The following is a 17,876-nucleotide window of genomic DNA, read 5'->3' on the forward strand; positions in this document are numbered from 1 at the left end:
AAATTCTTAACATTCATATTTATTTTATTTTTCCATAACCAGCTTTTGTTTATCAGATGTCATTCTGTATTCAAACTGAATGAGGCAAGCAGATTCCTAATCTTTTATTACTTGGTTTCCAATATAAATTATGGTTTTAAAATTAACTTTTGGCAAGAGATTGTTCTACCTAGTTTTGGTCCTGTATCTTGTGCTGTTGTTTTAAATGATATGGAAAAATTAGCCAAGATTAACGTGGCTCTATTCAGTATCACTAAGTTTATGTATTTAATATACAACAGTTGATTCTTGTACCATTAATTCTCTTGGTCACAAGTTAATTGTGATGATCATGTTTTATTCTGCTTCAGACATTAACAAGGGAGCTCAATATCTTTAGTTCCAAGCTGCTTAGATCCAAGTCATTAAATGCTCTGTTAGTTTCCTCTTATACCTTTCCTTTTATTCCCTCCCTTCCCTTTCTGTTTAATGGGTCTCATATAGAGAGCACTGCATTAGCCTTAAGGGCACTTGAAGCCTGAGAAAAATTGTGGAAATTGGTTTCTTACTCATAAGAAGTGAGTTCATACTCAGTTCCAAAATTATTTTCTAAGGAACGTTAATGTTTTTATTATATTGAATCCTCTCCAGTGACAGATTGTTCAGTTAAAAATCTTGATTTATAAGTCATTTCAATAGATTAAAACTATACTTTAAAATTTATAATTGAGTTTTTAAAATTTTATGGTATCAATTTTGTATTAATGGATGTGAATTCTTTTATACTAAATTGGTTCAGGAAATATGTCATTTGGTGGCAAAATATTTTGTTGATTTCCACAGCACTACTAATTTTCTACACTGAGCCTGCTTATAAAAGCTCTTTGAGAAGTTATAACATCTTGAGCATTTATAGAAGGCCCAAGGGTATTAACTTATTGTAATTTTCTGAAGATTCATTATCCAAAATCTTAATTCATTATAACAGCTCTTATGAAAACCTATAGAACCAGTGTTTTCTCTTATTTTCTTATTTGTGCAGGATGAGAGATTCATTGTTCTTTTTAATTTGTTTCATGTGGTGCTTTTGAGTACATTTCATAGAGGGCTGTTATTGAATTTCTGTGACTGTCATTATATATCCATACAACCTTTAGGAACTAATATTCTGGGTTTCCCAGTCCTGTAATCTACTTCAAATTTAAGGATTGACATAATTAGTTTCTTCAAAGTTATAACCAGAATGTTAGAGACAACTCTGCAGATACCCAAGACCAAGGATTAGGATTGGAAAAAAAGGCAATTTAAAAAATTATCACAGCGCATGCTTTTGTTCTTTATTAAATTTATAGCTCAAAATCTTATTGCTGTTTGTGTGTGTATTCCCTTGTCTGGTTTTCTTATCTTGTCTGGCTTCTTTTTTAAAAACCAGATTAAGATCATTTCAACTACCTGCATATGCTCACACGATATTTGTCACTTGGTTAGTTTAGAAATTAAAGAACGTATTGGGTCACTGAAGCATTATACATGTATCCAAATGTTCTTTTCTGAAGTTTAAAAGAAGCTCTACAGTAAAATGAATAGAGATAAGAAAACATATTAAGATGGTGTTTTAGGAGCATGCCTTCTTATGTCTGCAATAATGGTAATTTCTTATATTTCTAATGACTTCCTGTATTTCAAGAACCAACGAAATGGGTGACTGGTTAAAATGTGTAATATTCCTAGCTTCTAAGATAATGACTATCTAGAAGTAGAAAGAATTTGGGTTTGTATCATGAAAATTTGAAGCCTTATGCTCTTAAATGCCATTTCTAACCATGATTAGAATGTGTTAATTGGGACTTCCCTGGTGGTCCAGTGGTTAATAATCTGCCTTGCAATGCAGAGGACCCAGGTTCAATCCCTGGTCTGGGAACAAAGATTACACATGCTGTGAAGCAACTCAGCCCGTGTACCAGAACAGAGATCCCTGTGCTGCAGCTAAGACCTGAAGCAGCCAGATAAACAAATACGAAAACATAATGGACTGAACATACATAAAGATTTCGAAGTTAATACAAATTGTAGGGGGTTTTTTGGTTTGTTTTTACCTTTTTTCTGTGTGAAAGTCTTCAAGGTAAGCACTTACCCTTCTGCTGCTTTTTATGTAATCGCTTTTCTCTTGGAAAGGTAGTAGCTGACAATACTAGCATATACTAGAAAGGGTTTGGAGAAGGAAATGGCCACCCACTCCAGTACTCTTGCCTGGAAAATTCCATGGACAGAGGAGCCTAGTGGGCTACAGTCCATGGGATTGCAGAGTTGGACACGACTGAGCACATGCATACATTAGAAGGGGCCCCTGAAAGGGGTTGGGAAGGGAAGCAGCATTTGTTGAATAGTACTAAATGCCAGGTTCTGTTAGGTACCATCATTTAATCTTCCCCAAAGCCCATAAAGTAGGTCTTATTATCATTCTTGTTTTTCAGATAGGAAACCAAGATTCAGAGACTTTAATACCTAATTAATGGCAGAACTCAAATCCAGTTATCTTTGGGGCCAAAACCTATGCTTTTCTGTGTTGCTAAGTTTATCAAGACAGTGTACTAAGTACTTCTGGAAATGTAAAAAGAAAATAGACATTTTCCCTGGCCTCAGGCAGCATTTGCTTGAAGTAATGGAGGAAACACATATTAACATGGAAAATTATTAGTACAGCAAGGTCATACTCTGTTATGTGAAAAGTGACACTAATCGGCCTGCAACAATGGATGCTCGGAGTATCCAGAGGAGGAGAGAGAGCTCTTCTTAGTGAATCTACAAGGAGAGCTGCTTCCTGAAGTATTATTCAAGCATTGAAATTACTTCTTTCTATAGTAAACAACAAGGATCTACTATATAAGCATAGGGAACCATGTTCAATATCTTGTAATTATCTATAAAAGAATCTGTATAACTGGATCACTTTGCTATATACCTGAAACTAACACAGCTTTGTAAATCAAGTATATCTCAATTGAAAAATGATAATGATTTTTGAAAACTACATCTTTTTAAATAATGAAACTTTGCAAGTGGTCACCTGAGTGGAATTTGGAATGTTATTTTTGCAGAAAAAAAAGTGTTTTGTGTAAAAACACACCTTTTTTTGTTTGTTTGTTTTTTCCTTTTGTTAAAATAATTATGAATGAAATGGAATCGGCCAAAATGTGCATTTTTGTTACACATTCAACAGTTATTGAGTAATAGGGATGCAAGATGAAAGAGTATTATGTCTGTCCTCAAGGAGTTTGTAGTCTAATGGGAAAAGCAGCCGTCTTTAAAAAAGAGAGAAAGACACAGATTGACAGGCAAAAACTAGATTACAATGTGTGCATCTCTGACTGTGTGAAATATGTAACCAAAGGCATAACAATTTATTCAACTCAATTGTATCCTTCAGAGAAAGATAGGCAACACAAATGGGCTTATTAGTCTTTTATTTCTTAGGTATTTGCTTATTTTTCACTATGATCAAATTATCTTAATTGATTATGAAATAAAAGATTAGGAATCTATGAACTGAAAGTGAGCCTTTTTCCTTTTCTTTCATTCCTATGCCAACTCCTGTATATTTCCTTAAAATGAGTATGTATTGTGATGTAGTTTCTTGTTGCTGTCATAAAAATTATTTTGGGTGAAGTGATAGAAGTTTTAGAAAATGTTGAAAACACCTAAATACTGTGTTAGAATTTTTCAGTAGAAAACTTTCATTGAATTGTGCTTTATGATAAACAATTTTATAGATATTTGCTCACTGGACAAATTAGTCCTCACCCCCAAATTATGTGTATGTATGGTATAACTGCATTTCAAATGTTTAAAGACATTTTCATATTATCTGCATGCTCTCTGAATTCATGATAAGGTACCTTGGAAAATGTGAGATGGTCTTTTAACAGAAATGCAGTAATCATACATTGATTTTAAATGACCCTGTCACACGTGAAAACAAATCAGATTGTTGCTCTTAATGAGCTTTTCAATTTACTATTCAGTAGATCAGATAAGTGGATTTAAGAGGTAATGATCCTGTTTAGTACTCAAGCTTGACTGTCAGATCCTAGTAGTGGAGAGTAATCCCTAGGGACAAAAGCGTTGACACAGTTCTAGATGGGATAATGGGAATCAAAGCTAATGGATGATAAAAGGAATGGTGCAAGTTACAAGGATAATTGTGGATTAAAGCTCTGCCATGTGTCAATGTTGACTGTTTTTTTAGCATCTTATTGGGTCATATCTGATGCTTTGAGAAGCTGTTTTGACAACAGAGCACAATAGACCAGCCTGCTTAGATTCTTTCTTTCTTGAATGCCAGAGACACAACAGAAAACTTCCTTATAGAAACTAGCAATTTAAAAATATTTTTAACATGTTTAAATGTTTAAAATCACATTTTTGTTATTTTTATTATTCAATGTAGCATGGGGCAAAATCAAATTAATTTGATCTTTGCCATAAAAAAGAGCATTTGTAAAATCTTGAAAATGTAAAATTTTATTTTACAAAAATAGAATGTAGTAGGCGATATGGACACCCAAACAATTACAGTGTGAAAAGCACCATGCTAGAGAAATGGACCAGATACTATAGGAACATAAAGGAGAATGCAACTTATCCTACCTGGAAATGGAAGGAGAATTCAGAGATGACTTCTCAGTGAGAATCAGAGGAACAGGAAGAAGAAGGCTGGTTCAGAAAAAATAAACAGCTTGTGAACATATAGAGCTCTGTAATTGCATGACAAGCCTCAGCGTTTCGAAAGTATTTCATTGTGACTTTAAGTTGCGGGAAATGATAGAAGATGAGGTAGGTTGGGGCCAAGTTGTGAAGGGCCCTGTGTGCCATAATCATATCAATATCAGGTTTTCCAAGGGATCAAATTATTCCCATTCACCAGAGATTTTAGATCATGTTGAGATAAGGGAAACTTCCCTTTTTACAACCATTCTTCTTTTGAGCCTTCTATGTGCTGAAAGGTTTCTGTTGATTGAGGATTTGATGGTAACTAACTTCTGTAGGTTCTTTCTCCCTAGCTCCCTCTTTCCAGCAGACATCTTTCAAAAACAGTGATAGCTTTGATCATACAAGAGATAAAGGCCTATTCTCATGAGCAAAGTCACAGATAGTAGAATTGAAGTGCTTTTTAATCAGGGCTCAGAAGTTAGCAGAAGTTAACAGGAATCTGAGTCTCCATCTTCCTTTCTTTCTTTCTCCCCCAGCTTCTCTCCACCTTTCTGCCCCGTCTTTCACCTGCCCACTTCCTTTCCATCTTTTTCTTCCCCTGATTCACTCTACTGGCCTGAGGAGCTTCTGGTCATAGGACTTAAGTCAAAAGCTTGGAACACAAACTTCTGGTTAAATAATGTTTAAAATCCAAACATGAGATCTCTGCAATTGGACCGCTTTCCTCCCCTATATTACCATGTAACTCTGGATGATGTGTAGTGTCCTGTGATCTCACCTTCACAACCAATGACATATATCAAGGTAGTGTTTACATATGAAAAGCAAAAGGCAGAATAAGTGAAAGCTAAGTTGCCATACCATAGGAAAAAGGCAGATCAGGAGAAAGTAAGAGAACAGAATCACAGGGGGTCAAATCAGAGATGAGAAATCCCGTACAGCTGGTGTCTGTCAGAGAGAACCTGGAATCACACCAGAGCATCAGGGAGTGTGAAGGTGTCAACCCACCTCTCAGCTTTGCCAGGCTGTTAGGGAATATTCCATTGGCTGCCAGTGGCATTTTCCCACTTGCACTGGGATATGTATTTATAAGCTCAAGTTGGCTGCGGTTGGGACTGAAATGTTACACTCCAAACTCTGCAACCAGCACCCCCTAATGGGAAGCTTAGTGGGTTATCAGGCCCCAGTGTGTTCAACAGAGAATCCCTGAGTCTGGGGTTTCAGTCTCAGCATGGAAAGTAAGACCTATCTCTATATTTGGGGGAACTTGTTGAGAGAGATTTGAGGAGAATTTCTATAAATTCTTCAACTTCCTCTTATTTTTGTAATCCTTATTTTTATAACTGCCTAACATAATCCTAAATTATTTGATGGCTTGGCAAAACCTGGAATAGATGTAAATTTTTTAAATGTTGGAATCTTTTATTGAGGCACTCTACTTTCCAGCCCATCTTTGAGATGACTTTGTTACCACTTTGAGAAAAAAGAAATCATGTGGTATGCTGAGACTAAAATTAGTAGGTGAATGTGGGTTTTTGTGGGTGTCTATATATTTCAAATAAGGGAAGTGCTTCCTGGAGGAAAAAGAGGAGTTAGAAAAATTTTTTTTAATCTCTTATTCTGTTCTCCCCACTTGTTCCCTGCATCATTGTGAATATAATAGCATATTAAATCTTTACATTTATTCAGTTTGAATAGTCTGTAGAAAATATACATTAATGATAAACTTTTGACAATTAAATGTTTTCATGCAGGTATATGCCCGTATGTCAGAAGTCTTAGGAATAACAGATGACAACCATGTTCTAGAAACATTCATGACGAAAATGTGAGTCCCTGCTTGATTCTTCGATTTTTCTTTTGCTGTATTGCTTTGATCTTCTTACTATGCTTAAATATCTTCATAAATATTAATTTTTAATAATAGACTTTTAAAATTATGCTTTAATTTTAGAATGGTAGCATTATTCTTATCTGAAATTTAATTTCACGTATTTAAAATTCACCATCCAAAAGACATTGTTATTTGTCAAGGTAACCATACAACTGCAGTATGCAGTATCAAAACAGTTTTGAGAAGTTTACAGACTTTGTTGAACTTCAGTTCAATGGGCAGCCTTTTTAAAATTAAAAACAAAGTACTCAATTTTAAAGACCAACTCAAGAGATTATTACAAATTGGAATCATTGAGAGAGATTTGGTTGCCTTCAAACAGGGCATTCATTGATTCCAGTAGAAACCTATGGCTATCAGAGACATGTTCTTGGAAACTGTCCTTAAATTATCCTTGTAATATTAGTAGAATTAACTAGTTTCTTGTCAAGAAATAACATTGTACACTTAGCCTAAGGTTCTATGCCTCCACTTGACACCTTACTTCCTCTGTGTAACAGATAGATAGCACTGTCTTACTTGCAGAGAACAAAGCAAGATAAACAAACATGATCATAAGAAGTAAGTTTTGGAACCCCAAATTTGATGGTTCGTTTCTTGGCAGTGAGTGTATGTCTCTACTTGACTTCCTTTGAAACTCCTATTGTCACTCCCTACTGTGTTTGTTTTGGATACAAACTTAATGTTTCTTTTGTGAAACATCTAGGCAAGTTTAATTTACAAAAATAAGTTTATAGAATAATAGACCATTTGGAGAACAGTGTTTCTTGTGCATCGATTGTGTATAATTTTGAACATGAAATGAAAAGAATAGAAAATGTTCCATTGGTATTTAAACCCACTTCATGAGATATTTGTGTTGTAGGTCAACTTGAATGATGTGTATTTCCATGTTCTCCCTACACAAACAAATAACTTAATTATAATTAAAAATTTTTTTTTCATATTTAGTGTTACAAACCTTAAATACTGGGGAAGATGTGAGCCTGTAATTTCAAGGACGCTTCAGTTCCTAAATGACCTTTCTGTTGGATATCCTTTTTACTATACCTGATAATGTATATAAACAAACCTAACTGGTGCATTCTGTTGGCCAGGTTATTTTCCTTATTTGTAATTTTTCAAGTGTTTTTCCTACGTAAAAAGCCTTTCATTTAGCCTTATCTATAAATGCATAATTTTGAAAGATTTATATTAGCTACATAATATGAAACATTTTATTCAGAATCACAATTGAATTTATATGGATATATAGATTTCCAACTAGCAAAAGTTACATTTATACCCACCCAGGTTTATAAATGGATACGTTAGAAAGTAGGCAACCACATGTGTTTTAATCCATGATTTTTCATAACTGTCAGGATGGTGTTGTTTTAAAATAACACATATAACTAATCCTAAGAAGATCAATATATTCTAAAAACTTATTTTATAAAAACTGAATTCCTAAGAGTCAGTATTTCTTCAGTGTTCATTTCAATTGAAATGAATTTTATTTTCTCTAGTTAGTAGGCACAAAGGAGTAACAGAAAGGGAATTATAAGGCTTTTGACCACTTCCTTGATTGTTTCCTCTACCAAATCAACATCTTGTTTACTCTAAAATAAGATTTCCCATTACACATTAAATGTTTAGGTCTCTCTTTACCAGATTTTTAAAATCTAAAACCAGAATCATCCTTTCTTATTAGATCATAGTTGATAGTGTTGTAATGTTTCTACCAGTGAGAGAGAAGCATGTTGATTATCTTTTATATGTTAACTATCAAATATATAGGAGTTATGAAAAATAAGTGTTAGTTTAGTTAACCACTAAGATTAGCTGATATTTTAATATGAAGACAGCATTCTGAAAATGGGTGGCATTGGATGGAAATCTTTAACGTGGGTTCACTCCAGGAATATGTTTATATTAGTTAAGTTTAAAATTGTGTTCCTTTGCAAACCATAAAAGATTTCCAAAGTATTAGACACCCACTTTTGTGCTGGAATTTAATATGCAACTTTTTATTGGAAAATAATCGTCCTTGTCTGGCAAAATCCACCATGCAATATTTCTGTTAGTAGGTATAATGCAATAAAGACAGGGAGGGCTATTTATCACTACAAATTTTGAGGATTTCAGGATTCTTTTTATTATTTTAATATATTTCTTTGATATTAAATCAGAAAAATGATAAATTACACCTGTCCGGGCTGCTTTTCCTTTTTACTGGAAAGTGATGTACAACCCAATTCCAGTGGTCATTTTGGCTTTTTAAGATATGTATTTTTTCTTATTAAAAAAAAAAACTCATCCTGTATTTTTTTAATAATAATGCTGAAATACTCTTTATTTCTAACATATGAAGTGGTTTATAAGTACTTCCTAGTATTGCAAACTCTGGCCTTTTCACAATGTATTACTTTGAGAGCATATTATCTGGAAAGAAGCCTATGTTATTTTATGGCACATATCTGTGTTTAGATTTACCCTATTTTTTAGGTTGAAATTGAAATCTAATATAAAATTAATTTGATTTGTATTCTTTTTTGTTTAATTTACATAAGGCCTAATTTATTTGTACCTGCCATTTAAGATCCTTTCCTATCATTTACATCTTTTATATATTCTTTAATCCTGACTATAATCTTTTATTTTACAAGTCACTTATTGCTTTTGAACACTCCTTTTTGAAGTTAATAAAAAATCACATTTTCCAAAAGCTTATTAGATAAAAGTTTAAAAGCTGTAGCATTTTAAACCAAGGGATGGGCATAATTTCAACTTGGGTGCATTGATTTATATTTTTTAACAATTATTTCAGGTTTGCATATTTAGAAATATATATTAACTCAATTTGATTTCAGTGCTCAGTTATTTGAATTATAAATCATTATGTCCCTTCTAGCTGATCAGTCATGAAATATCTTTGAATTCATTTACATAATGGAATATGTGAGTGGTGTATCTATTTCAGTGCAGTTGCTGGTTACCTAATGCATGTTTTGTTGTTTCTAATCGATTTCTTTATTGTAATGTGGTTTTAAATCCTGATTTTAAAACAATACGTTATTTCTGTGTTAAAAATAAGATGGCTCAGCGATAGAAGCAGTTATGCAAGATAAAAATCATCACCAACTGACCTTTATAAATGGAAATCTGTTTATATATTAATATTCAAAATATTTGTATTGAAAATACTAGTAACAAATAAATGAAAAGCATGTTATCTTACTGTAAAATTTTTTAATGTTTCTTATTACTTTTATAATGCATGTTTTCAAATAATTATTGCTTTGTTTTTTGTATTTTGATCTTCTTCAGCATGAATCTTACTCATTATTTATGGTCCTCAAAGCCAGTCTCTGAATTTTGGTGTTCTTCTATCTGACTGCTTGTTTAGGAATTGAAATCACAAAGGTCCTCATTTTTAGGAAGTACTAAAAAGCCTCATGTTTATTTACTTAAGGCAGTCTTCTCAAACTTTAGTGATAGAATTTCTGGAGTTCTTGTTAAAATACAAATTACTGGGCCCCACTACCCCCAGAGTTTCTGTTTTAAGACGTGTTAGACCGAGGCCTGAGAATTTGCATTTTCATTAGTTCTCAGCTGATGCTGGTGGCTCACAGACCATATTTTGAAGACTTCTGCCTTAAGTTAATTAGAAAATAGAACTGAATGCCCTCAACAGAAAATCTGAATATTTCTCCTAAAGAATTCTCTGAGGGAATTTGCCTTCACTTAGAAAAGGCAGATTTGACATTTTTAGAAATAGTCTAGTTTTCTAAATAATAATGTGTGTGAGGAGGCTACCATTTTGTTAAGTCCCCAGATTTTAACTGGAAAGCCATTGTTGCATTTTTTCCCAAGGTTTCTGTTGGTAAATATGAAGCTTTCTAAATTGGCAAGTTTGTTGTAACTTTAAAATCCATTGGCCTTTTTGAGAAAAAGTTTGTTCTCCCAGCAGATTCATTATATGTGGCGTATACGACAAATTTAGCAAACATATCTAGTAACTTTTTAATGTACTTTTTCATTTTCCAAGATTAAATTTCAAGAATTCCAGATTCTAAATAGCTTTTTCTAAGAGACACAAGATTGAAATGACTCTTTCCTGGGATAACCCTTCACAGTAAGATTTAATACTTGGGTATCCTTTTCCTGCTTTGATATGTTTTCCAGTCGTAAATTCTGGTTTCTGTCTAATTGGGAAAGATGTAAGATTGTTTAAGTGATTAGGACAAGGAAGCTGCCAGGAAGACTGGAGTGAGAATAAGGGTCATAGAGAGCCATCAAATAAACTTATTTTTTTTAAATGCTGAGAGAGAGGGAAGTGTCACATTTCATTCATAATTCTGTTTGGTTTTTAATCATTATTTCAAGTTTTTCTTCCTTTAAAAAATAATTGATCGACATTTCTATTGCAATTCATTGTTTACTCAGATTTATAGCAGTTAACATGTCTCTGAGTTTCAGATAGACATTAATGAGAAAGGAAATTTCATTTTCTGTTAGGCCCTCTGTTGGTAGCTGCCCTTATTACATCATCCTCAAAGGTTTGAGAAAACCCAAAAGATAGTCTTTAGCTAAAATTTTTAAAAACACACCTCATTAAGAATTCTACATTAATTCATGAATTTATCCAAATTCATTTTCCCTACTGATAATGTGAACTTCAACAATTCTTAGAATTAATAACTTCTTCATGTTATTGCAAGATGATGTGTGTACATCATCCATGGGGCCCAGTACGAAATGAAAATGTGATGTGCATTGTTCATAAATGATAAAGAATTTAAAGTCCTTAGCAGCAGAACACTGAGCCAAGCAGAGGCCTTTATACCCACAGGACTCTGTGCAAGGGCATAGTCTAAACTCAGAAACCATGACGCTGGCTCAGGCTATCTGCTGCAAAAAGAATTCCTTCCATTTGGCTTCAGACTAACTTTCTAAGACTGTCTCCCATGGTTCCTGTACACCAGGATTTGGTGAATCCTGAATGAGGTGGGGCGTCAGGAGAGAGTAGAGGATGAAAGATGAGACAAGAGTCTAGTATGAAGTAAGGGGAAAGGATGGAAGTAAAACTGGATATGTCTGTTACAGGAAGTATTTAGTAATAAACAGTAGTAATTCTGCTTTTGTGAAATGGTATTAAAATGTATCATTTTATTTCAGTGAATATCACCATCTCCAGATGGTTTTCAGAATGTTAAATAAAACTAGTTTCAGCTACATCCCTCAGGCATACTTCTATTAACATTTCTCATCAAAAGAAATGTTGATATATTTCTTTGTTTGCTGTCTCTATCATCTTTGGAAAAGTCATCCCATAATTTATCTGCTCTATTTGTTTTTATACTAGCATCAACTGTGAAAATCTTCTATTCCTCCTCTGTAGCCCACTTAATGCAGGCCTTCTCTCAGTTCTTTATAGATTCATACTTCACAAGGTTACCTTCCTTGAGTATTATTTTGATGTGATCATTTCACTTCCCAAAAGCCCAGAATCACATGCTTCTTGGGTCAAAGTAAAATTATTGATTTAAACCTGAGTTTTTTAATGGTACTTAACTTACTGAGTTCCCAAAACTAATTTCCTGATCCACAACTCAACCCCAATTTGTACTTTATACTTGGGCCAAGAAAATTTGTTTTGCCTTCCCCTTGATACCCTTCAGGCTTCCCTGGTGGCTCAGATCTTCCTGTAATGCGGGAGACCTGGGTTCGATCCCTGGGTTGGGAAGATCCCCTGGAGAAGGAAGTGGCTACCCACTTCAGTATTCTTGCCTGGAAAATCCCATGGACAGAGGAACCTGGCAACCTCTGGTCCATGGCGCCACAGAGAGTCTGGACACAACAGAGTGACTTTCACTTTTTTGATACCCTTCATAATCTTTCACTGAATTGCCACATATGCTGTTCTCTTCATTTGACCCGTTATAACTCACTTAGGTCTCTTAAATTTTCAGGTTTCGCTAAAAACTTGGTAGAGCCATCCTGAAGTAATTATTAATTATAATCCTTATCACAGTGTTAACTGAAAGAACTCAAAGGAGTCATTTAATTTCGCTAAGGCTCAGTTTCTTCATTTGTAGGAAGGGAATATTATCTATCTCTTAGGCTTTCGTAAAGATTAAATAATAGGGCTTCCCTGATAGCTCTGTTGGTAAAGAATCCGCCTGCAATACAGGAGACCCTGGTTCAATTCCTGGGTTGGGAAGATCGCCTGGAGAAGGGAAGGGCTACCCACTCCAGTATTCTGGCCTGGAAAATTCCAGGGACTTTATAGTCCATGGGGTCGCAAAGAGTCGGACACAACTGAGCAACTTTCACTTTCACTTTCAAATAATATGATAAATATGTAACAATATATCTATGTTATCTAACAGTAATAAAGCACCTGGTACTACTGACCCAGTCACATGGTAGATGCTACTAATGCTTCATTTTTGTTCCTTTTCTCTTTAGTGTTCTTGGACACCTAGTTCTTTTCTGTTTTTCTGGGGATAAACATAATATAGCCTAGTATTGACTAGTCCTCTCTCCTATTAAACTGTGAGTTATTAGCTATTAGGACTGTTTTGTTTCCTTTCTCTATAGTTTCAAAACTTCATCACATAGTAGACATTAGACCCACATTGTTACCTCTCCTGTTAGTGACTAAACCTTAAGTAACTAAACTCTTATTCCTTACAAGCAGTTATTAATATCCCTTAAGATGCTTCATTTTGGTTATACCTGTTTGGATTTTTTTTTAGTCTAGTACAGTTCATGAGCATAATTCTACTTTTGAAGTCACTAATATTTCAGTAATTATACCATATACCTATCATACCTACAGTAATTTCCATCAGGTAATTTTCTTATCTGTGAGCTTTCTTCTATCATCAGGATCTAATTCTGTCCGTAATGTTGTAAGCATGTATGGCTTTTACCTAATTGCCTAGCTCAGTACCATTATCCACCTTCTTGTGCTTAGTGAAGTCATGTATCTAATACACTACTTTGATTTTAAAATAGAAATTTCATCACATTTTAACACTTCTGAAAATAAAATGTTTTATAATTTGATATTTTAAAACTCTTTCTTAGTAGTACATATAATAATCATATTCTTTATAATCAATGATGTTTTAGGATTGATGAAATACAGCATTACTCAGTAAATACTTGATGCCTTGAATTGAAGTAATACTTGGTACTACTTTGCCCACTAGCTGCTAAAGTGTGTGGTACCTGTAACTTAAAAAACCAGGGCATTCTCAACTAGGTTATTCTTCCCTTCTGAAGATACAGATTTTTTTTCAAAAATTTGACCGTCTCTAATATACACCATTCTTTTGACTTTTTCTTGCCCAAGCTAACTGTCAGTGAGACCATCTTCACTTACATCAGTGTTTTTGTAACTACATGGATACAGACAAATTTTCTGGGCATTTTGTTTGTAAGTTCATATCTGCTAGTCTGTGGAGTTTGCTCAGTCCTGAATGTGATGAAAGCTCATTAATGAATTGATGCCTCCTAAAAGAACAATTTCCCTGTCCCTTCTTGGGCCTAGTTCCAGTTTCACTTGTACCTCAAGAAGCTAGTGATCTCTGTAGAATCATTTGGCATATTTCAAATTGAATGGATATGATTTAGCCTAGTGAAAAGAGCTTATACTTTCAAGTCACACAGACCTTTGAAGTTTGGATTTGAATCCAAAAGTTCTACCATTTATATGTTCCATGTGTGACTTTTATTAAATTCTCTTTACTCTTCTAGACTTCTGCTGTTACTGTTAACCACCGTTAACCACATGTACTGTTATGAACTGTTGTCCACAGGCCTCTGAAATCTAACCTGGTACTACCACCCAACCAAAATGGTGCAGCTTACAAGAATCCTAGTCTCTTAGTGAAGAAAGAAAATTATGAAGACGATGTACCTATTTACCTTAAAAAAAAATTACATATTTTTGTAAGGGCTATGGCTAGCTTTGAATTGAATTCCTATAGGGAAATATAAGTATTCAGATGAACTTTCATTTTTTCTTTATTGAAAAAAGTTTTTAAAAATCATTCTTAATCTTCTTCCTTAGAATGTAATTAAAAGGCAGTGAGGCTGGCCTGGGTACAAAGTGCACAGATGCAATTCTGCAGAAAATGTGTCTTTGGCAGATGAGATTCTTCCTGTGAGTGTTCTGTTTATTGCTGCCATAAATATTCTATTGTCAAAACATGACTTGCTGTTTATTAGCAGCACTGACAGGAAGATTCCTATTAATGGTAGCATTCTTATTACCCATAAACCCTGTCACTTTTAACTTTGCAATTCTAAGAGAATTGTATTTGGTAATTACTTAAGATATTTCTTAGCTCATTGATCCCTACCCCTGTTTAACTGAGTGGAGTTTGAGTGGCAGTTCTTCTCAGTGACTTACACTGGAAAAAATCATCAAGGCTGCCTCTTTGTAAGCAAGGAGAGACTTGCTGCCTATCACCCTTGATCTCGTTTCATCCTGCCAGAAACACACAGTGCATCGAGCACCCACTGAGAGCACTGTGCGGAGGAAAAGGCGTACGTGCGGTCACTACCCTTAGGAAGTTTACAGTCTAGTGTAGAGATAAGCAAAATATGCAGTTGCTTAACCTGCAGCTGGAATGGGTTGCCTTCAGTCAGAGAGGCTTGAATCTAAATCATACTAATTGCCTGTCTTTTGGAAACTTTAACTTCATTTTTATAGTTTATTTCCTCATTTGAGAACTAGAGTCTATCTCATGGGATTGAGAGGATTAACCTTGAAAGTAGTAAGCATTCTATAAATGTTCATGCTCTGCCTCTTTATGTCATCTCCATGGTTTATAATTGGCGAAGACATGTGCGTCGTCTGACCCTCACAACCCGGGATAGCTTGGATATATCCTCATTTGTTGAAGAGGAAAAGTAAGGCTAAGAGAGACAGAGTGTCATACTCGGGCTCACCCAGCTGACTGAATGGTGTAGTCAAACTGAAAGCCCAAGTTTCCTAACTTATGTTCCAGTGTGTTTTCTATTCTTATACCCACACTTGAGTGACTAACATTTAAAATTAGGCTCATCAGTGCCAGTGTATAGAGTTAATAGACGTCTGCATTTGGAGATGAGGTGAAGGAAAAGAGCCAGTGTTTTCACTGGGACATAAATGGAACCATGTAAGATGATTATTATTATTGGAACCATATAAGATCATTATGGTTTGAAGAAAGGTTTGTGTAAGTATGTAGGGAATGCCCCACAGGTGCCCTAGCTAGAGCAGAAAGCACAGGACTAGGATAAACCCTGAGTAAGAGCAGAGGGTGTTTGTGTACTGAATTGGTGTTCTTAGAACCCACTTCAGCCTTTCTTTGATGATGGCACTAACCAGAAGTTATTTAGGTTTTGGGATCATGTTTGTGATGTTTTTCAACTCTATTCTCATTCTGAGTTGAACTGTTCAGGTGATATTGTGGTACAGTAGAAAGTACGTGGCCTTTATAGTCAAAGTGAAGTCGCTCAGTTGTGTCTGACTCTTTGCAACCCCATGGACTGTAGCCTACCAGGCTCCTCTGTCCATGGGATTTTCCAGGTAAGAGTACTGGAGTGGGTTGCCATTTCCTTCTCCAAGGGATCTTCCTGACCCAGGGATCGAACCCAGGTCTCCAACATTGTAGGCAGATGCTTTACCGTCTGAGCCACCAGGGAGATTTATAGTCAAATCTCCGGTCAAATGTCAGCACTCTTAGTCCATAGCAATGTAATCTTGGACAAGTAACTTAATTTCTCTGAGCTTCTGTTTTCTTATCTACAGTTTAAACAAAATAAATAATATTTTAAAATGTAATTGTGAAAATTAGGTGGGTTAACAGATATATAATGCCTTGCACCTAGTAGGCATATAAGAAATTTTAGGTCCTTTAAACCTGTACTTCAACATTTAAGGACCTGAAGTTGCGGTCGCTACATCCTCCTAATTGTATTCTGATTTTCTTCATCTAAAGCAGAATTTCCTTAGATTTCTACTAACTAAGCTCATGTTTCTTAGAATTGAATAATTTTCTCTTTCTTGATAGCCTATTATGGGTCTTTCATAATTATTTTTTATGAAATAATATTAAGTGAAAAGAAGTTCTCAAGTTACACCCAAAATGTAAAAAGGGTCAATTTTAATTTTCCACTATAAGGCTCTAATAGTAAAAAAAGTTTTTGTCTTAATTATAAAATTCATTCTTCCTTTCCATAACTAGAATATGTATAAGCTAGGAAAAGTAATTGCACTGGTTAATAATGGATTATCATTCTTAACAGAGTGGAAGGCATTTCTATAGGGATAAAACTCTTTAGAAATAATATTTATTCATCATAAATAGAAATTGATGCCATTATAGTTCAGTGTTATTTTGTTATCTATTACTTATTGATAAGACAATCATATTTCCCCAGATTCCTTAACGTCTATTACCTATATCCTTTTAAAAAAACTTGTGAAGATAGATGCCGTGAAATTCATGCTAAAAAATCACACGGTGAGTCTTATTTCCTTGAATTAATGACTAGAGTTGTCTGGGTAGTTTAGGTCAAGCATTAGTAACTTTGGATGCTCTTTTACTTTCATTAGAGTGAACACTTCCCCTTTCTTGGCATCAGTGACAGTTACAGTCTCAGTGACTTCAGATGCCGAACAACCTTCTACACAGCCCTCACTCGTCTTCTGATGGTAGATCTAGGTAAGGTTAAGAATATAAGCTTAATTAATAAGGGATCAACAATATATTTGTGTGAATGAAGGAGTGTCATACTTGTGGGTACCATATTTAACTAATTGGAATTTGCCATCTTTGACAGTTTTCTTACAGCTTTCTAATATTTGAGCATTGACTCATTAGCTTCAGAGCCAAAAGACAAATTTTTGTATAGAATAGTGGTATTTTTCACTTCACTTAGTATTTGTGTTAATTCTTTACTTCAAAATTTATTTTCTGGGTATCCTTTGATCCTTTCAGACTTCCCTAGTGGCTCAGACAGTAAAAAATCTGCCTGCAATGCAGGAGACCTGGATTCTCTCCGTGGGTCGGGAAGATCCCTTAGAGAAGGGAATGGCAATCCATTCCAGTATTCTTGCCTGGACAATTCCATGGACAGAGGAACCATGGCGGGCCACAGTCCATGGGATCGCACAGAGTCAGACACAACTGAGTGACTAAGACTTGCGCTTTGATCCATTAATTTTACTGCTATACAAATCAAAGAGTAATCTTAAATACAGAAGAGCTCAATAAGAAAGATTTTCTTTGTAATGGCATTTAATCTA

The 17,876-nt window shown here is 34.6% G+C and overlaps 1 protein-coding gene across 4 annotated transcripts in view; it reads left to right on the forward strand.

Annotated features, from left to right (window-relative positions):
- The window catches only part of RANBP17 (RAN binding protein 17), a 341,553-nt gene that overhangs the window by 232,449 nt on the left and 91,228 nt on the right, over nt 1–17,876 (forward strand). For all 4 annotated transcript variants that reach the window (XM_043488704.1, XM_043488707.1, XM_043488705.1 and 1 more), the window contains 4 exons: nt 6,444–6,517; nt 7,535–7,615; nt 17,028–17,091; nt 17,184–17,292. In XM_043488704.1, the coding sequence (XP_043344639.1) occupies nt 6,444–6,517; nt 7,535–7,615; nt 17,028–17,091; nt 17,184–17,292 (328 nt within the window). The remainder of the gene's footprint in view (nt 1–6,443; nt 6,518–7,534; nt 7,616–17,027; nt 17,092–17,183; nt 17,293–17,876) is intronic.

This window comes from Cervus canadensis, chromosome 16, assembly GCF_019320065.1.
Source record: "Cervus canadensis isolate Bull #8, Minnesota chromosome 16, ASM1932006v1, whole genome shotgun sequence".
In the NCBI taxonomy this organism is placed as follows: Eukaryota; Metazoa; Chordata; class Mammalia; order Artiodactyla; family Cervidae; genus Cervus; species Cervus canadensis.